Source organism: Danio aesculapii, chromosome 1, assembly GCF_903798145.1.
Source record: "Danio aesculapii chromosome 1, fDanAes4.1, whole genome shotgun sequence".
Classification (NCBI taxonomy): Eukaryota; Metazoa; Chordata; class Actinopteri; order Cypriniformes; family Danionidae; genus Danio; species Danio aesculapii.
The window spans coordinates 62,706,860-62,712,670 of NC_079435.1; the positions used below are offsets into that span (position 1 = coordinate 62,706,860).

At 38.7% G+C, this 5,811-nt stretch overlaps 1 protein-coding gene across 2 annotated transcripts in view; it reads right to left on the reverse strand.

Moving 5' to 3' along the window:
• Window positions 1-1,061, reverse strand: part of jam2a (junctional adhesion molecule 2a) — a 19,889-nt gene extending 18,828 nt beyond the window's left edge. For both annotated transcript variants that reach the window (XR_008838243.1, XM_056463896.1), the window contains exon 1: window positions 870-1,061. Coding sequence is in view for 1 of the 2 variants with exons in the window: in XM_056463896.1 (XP_056319871.1) it covers window positions 870-906 (37 nt within the window). In the remaining variant the exon portion in view is untranslated. The remainder of the gene's footprint in view (window positions 1-869) is intronic.
• Between the last annotated feature and the right edge of the window lie 4,750 nt (window positions 1,062-5,811).

The window sequence follows — 5,811 nt, forward strand, 5'->3', positions numbered from 1 at the left end:
TCAGACATAATATATTAAAACTAAATTTTTGCTTAAAATATAAACAAACTAAACTGTTGCACTAATCAAAAACATATATTTTAACACCATTAACCCAACAGTTGGGTTTTGTCCATATCTGACTCAAATATAAGTGAATCTAATAAATACATCTAATCTAATTGATGTGAGCCAATAAAGTCCAAAAATAGACAAACCCAACCCAATGGGTTAAAATGTGAAAAGTGTCATTTAAATTTAATTGAAAAAAATTAACCCAATGTTATTGACCAAACACTGGGTTATGACAACAGCATTTTAAAAAATGGTAACAAAATATTTTAGCTCTACTTATTTTGACCATATTAATGAGATAATTAGATATGAATATTCATTTATTAGTCATGAATATGTTAATTACCCAAATTAAATCTAATTAATAACTCGAAACTAAAGTCACTTTTTACATTATTAACACAGTGATGTTGAGGGATTTCTCTTCAGATTATAACTAAAGCCCTGAGAAGAACAAAGCGCTGTGCTGATAATGCAGATTAGCTTTAATGAGATTAGCATATTCTCCCGGAGTTTACATGCTGTTTACCAGAGTAATGTTGAACAACATGATGCAGCATCCACACACTGCGCTTTCTGTAGCTCTGGGGTCAGGGTTTACAGTGTGTGTGTGTGTGTGCAGGTGAATGAACACCTGAGGAGCAGATAAACAAACTCTGCTTCATTACACTCACACTCTCTCTCTCTCTCTCTCCTCTCTCTCTATATATATATGGCATCTGACAGAAACAAAAGCATTACTGAGAGCGGCTAATCTGCTTCTCTGAAGGAGATAATGAGACTTTAAGGAGATCACATGGAACAAAAGCACTTACTGTGTATTAATATCAGCAGAGACACGCACACCAGCATTTTCTCCACAGTGGACGAACTTTCAGGAGAATCAGAAGAAACAAAAGCAGGAGGAAGAAAAGCGCTGGAGTCCAGAAACCCGCTGATGGTCAAACTCTCACTGACTGGAGCTGGCTGGAGGAGCGAGAGCGCGCGGGTCCTGCGCGTGTGTGTGCGCGCGCATGTGTGTGTGTATAGAGAGAGGGCGGGAACAACGCTAAACACACACACACACGCACACACACAAACAAACACATGTACTATACTGTTCTTATAATCTAAAGGTTGTAGAGAAACAATGAAAGATAAAAAAAGACTATAGTAATTTATAGTAAATACTACTGTTACCGTACTATAGTAGTGTATCTAATCTGTTAATGGATTCTCCAGCATACTTTTTTTACTACATTACTGTGCGGTATTGTAATATAATATACCGTGAAGTTGTATTAGGTCATTTGTTTATATTACTGTAGTCGTTGTGTTACCATAGCAACTTTAGAAAAACACAACACATTCCTTAGAATCACAACAGGGTACTATACTTGTTACCATACCAACTACAGAATAACCACAACAGATCCATTATTATAGGGGTTGTGTTACCATAGCAAGTGTAGAATCACCACAGCAGATCATTTACTGTAGTTGTTGTTACCATAGCAACTGTAGAATCCCCACAACAAATTACTGTAGTTATTGTCACCATAGCAACTGTAGAATCACCACAACAGATTAATTACTTTAGTAGTTGTTGTTACCATAGCAACTGTAGAATCACCACAACAGATCAATTACTAGTTTTTGTGTTACCATAGCAACTGTAGAATCATCACAACAGATTAATTACTACAGTTGTTGTGTTACCATAGCAACTGTAGAATCATTACAACAGATTAATTACTATAGTTGTTGTTACCATAGCAACTGTAGAATCACCACAACAGATCAATTACTATAGTTGTTGTGTTACCATAGCAACTGTAGAATCACAACAGATTAATTACTGTAGTTGTTGTGTCACCATAGCAAGTGTAGAATCACCACAACAGATCAATTACTATGATTGTGTTACCATAGCAACTGTAGAATCACCACAGCAGGTTAATTACTACGGTTGTGTTACCATAGCAACTGTAGAATCACAACAAATTAATTACTGTAGTTGTTGTGTTACCATAGCAACGGTAGAATCATCACAACAGATCAATTACTGTAGTTATTGTAACTATAGCAACTGTTGAATTTATAGATTAACTCAAGGACTTTACTATAGGTTCAGAAACAATACAGTGGTGTTTTGGTGGGTGTAGTTCAAGTCCAGTCAATAAAATGTTAATTTGACGTGTATGTGAGGCATCTGCATGTTTCTGACAACTGTAACGTCTGCAGAACACAACATTCTTCATCCAGCATATCTGACGTATCTGAGACGCTCACAGCATCTACACAAAACTGCTGCTCTATTGGGCTGAATTCAAATGAAGAGAGTGTGTGTGTGTGTCTCTCTATCACACACACACATACACACACACACACACACACACACACAACAGCTGGTCACCCCAGGCCTGTCCAGTATCACGTTTCCTCCACAAGTCAACATGTGATGCATTAAACATCTGAACATCAAGTTAAGACACGAAACATGTTTTCAGTATGAGCACACATCACCATCCTGTCACCAGCTCATCAATATTTTTACACAAATATAGAGTGATCACTGATGTTAGAATATCTTATCGACAGTAATAATGACAGCGCTGAAATAGTATCTGAATATGTACTTAAACCAGGGGTGTCCAAACTCATAGTTTAGCTCCAACTTCCTTCAACACACCTGCCTGGAAGTTTCTAGTATAGGCTACAAGAGCTTGATTAGCTGCTTCAGGTGTGTTTCATTGCAGTTAAAACTAAAATATGCAGGACAGCGGCCCTCCAGGACCGAGTTTGGACACCCCTGACTTAAACATTAAAGGGAAGAAATGTAGATTGTCTTTTAATACAACAAGGTTTGTGCAATATATATGGTGTTATTCAGCCTAACAAAAATCAGTCCAAGGCACTAGCAAAACAAATGTGGAAAATTTAAAAAGCCTTTATTCACATGATTAATCCTTAAAAAACCCACCTCCGCTTTCTGGCAGGGAATTATGTTTATTGTATTTTAATTAAGGTGATTTAAAAAAACATAAAATGAAAGTAAAATATTTTAGTCTTGAAACACTTGGGGCTCTATATTGACAATCCATGCACAAAGACCAAAGCTCATGGCACAAAAGCTCTGACATTACGGGCATGTCAGAATCCACTTTTGCGATTTTAAGGATGGATAAATCTGCTTTGCGTCGTGGCGCATGGTCTAACAGGGTTGAGCTTATTCTCCTAATGAGTTATAGGTGTGTTTTGAGAATAAACCAATCACAGTCTCATCTCTCATTCCCTTTAAGAGTCAGTTGCGTCGCGCCATAGTGCATTTGTTATTTACATGACGGACTCTGTAAGTGTAAAAACTGAACACTTCATTAGAGAGAAGACAGTTAAACAGAGCATCTGCAGTGCCAGAATAAGAGATGAGCCTCCTCATTGTTTACTTTCACTTTCACTCTTGTGGATAGGGGAACGTGTTGTACACACAGACATCTATTAGCCTACACATAATTAATTTCATTTATTAAGCGCAAAGATTTGATTCAAAACTATTTCTAAATTCTGTTCTAATTTCCAGCAAACGAATAAATGAAGAATAATAATGACGTGTGTTCAAAAAAACTGAGTAATATCCAAACACACATGCTGTGCCCCATATGGTCTAAAAGCTGACAGGTGGACAAATCTGAGCTTGTTTTTAATAAAACAAATATAAATATGCAGATAATCAATAATACTGCTGATAATAATAACATTATACAAAAGCAAATGTCATGAATAAACTGAAAAAGCCCCCCGAGATGAAGAAGGCATGGAGGCGGTGTTTTTTTATATTTATGTAAGCTAGAAAATAATAATTTTTGTAATATTTTAATCCTTTAATTCTTTTTCACTTGTAAAGATATTTGCTCATTGTTCTACATCCTGTGTGTATTAAGCAATGTGTAAGCGAGGTGCACAACTAACGCGCTCTGTGCTGGACAATAGACCTGATTTGATCTGATCTATTGAACAGTTTATTTAAGTTCCTCAATATAGCAACGCGCCTCTACATGCCAACTTTTTTAAGACCAGAACGTCTATGGGCACACAAATGAGCGCAAATGCATTTGTATTTAAACAGCGTGCTGCAAAACGTCAAAACCAGTCTTGCACCGAGCTGAAACTAGCAAACAATTGCGTAACGCCTTGCGCCAGGTGTATGATATGGCCCTTTGGTATCGAATTAGAAAGAAAATAATTGGTATCGGTGGCTCAGTGGTCAGCACTGTGGTCTCACAGCAAGAAAGTCGCTGGTTCAAGTCCCGGCTGGGTCAGTTGGTGTTTCTGTGTGGAGAACACATGCGCTATAGGGGAATTGATGAACTACATAGGCCGTAGTGTGAGTGTGTGTGTGTGTGTGTGTGTGTGTGTGAATGAGTGTGTTGGAACTGAAAAGGCATTCGCGGTGTAAAACATATGCTGGAATAGTTGGCGGTTCATTCCACTGTGGCGTCATCAGATGAATAAAGGACTAAGCCGAAAAGAAAATGAACAGGTGATTAATTCTGCTGATTATTCCTCTATAAATCAGAGGACAATCAGATGGAGAAACACGAGTTCTGGGAATCCAAATAAATCAGCTGAATGATGTAGAAACACACCGGCAGAAGAGTGTCATTTAGAACATATAATCATATTACAGATGAATATTAAACTGTAGAGTCTGCTGTGTGTGTGTGTGTGTGTGTGTGTGTGTGTGTGTGTGTGATCAGAATAAAAGTGTAATATTTGCTGAATTAAAATGTCAAAATCCAATACACACACACACACACACACACACAATGAAGTAGCCTGGAGCGTCTTGCCCTAAACTGTGCTGGGTTAAAATAATCAGCAGCTCCTCTGGCATTTAAACACACACACACACACACACACACACACACACACAGCACCTGTCTGCATGCGACAGACACAGCAGCTGCAACACTCCTCTGACAGTCACACTCACTTTTACAACACTGCCTTTGTCTTCAGCCTGACAAAGTGCTGACTGCTTATTTTACACACACACACACACACACACACACACACACCAAACTTTCCCACACCCACACACCAGATCTGACCAGTCAAGGCTAAACGTGTACACGCACACACTCCCACATACACACACACTCTCACTAACTCCTCCTCTCAAACACACACACTTTCTCTCTCACACACAAACTCTCTCTCACACACACTGGCATAAACAGTCACACAAGCACAATCACACACAGTCTTTCTTGCTATCTCTCTATTTCTCTTGCGGACACAAACTCTCTCTATCAGACAAACACTTGCATTCACACTTTTACAGAAACTCACTTACACTCTGTCTTTTACACACACACACAAATACTTAGACACACACTTACACACAAACTCACACACACACAAATACTCAGGCATAAACACACACACTTATAAACTCACTCTCACACACACAGACATAAATACTCACACAATCTCACACACACATAGTGATGGATAAATGTGATCAAACTCCTCTCCAAAAAAAATGTAAGAAAGTGATACACACACACGTGGGCGCGCACGCACACGCGCACACACACACACACACACACACACACACACACACACACACACACACACACTGCTGGAGAGTCAGTGCAGCCTGTGTTTTGTGCAGCTCCTCCTCCAGTCTGCAGTACAGGATCTCATTAGCTCATCAGGTTAATTAAACACAGCTGCTGTAACCTCACACACACAAACACACACACACACACAGAA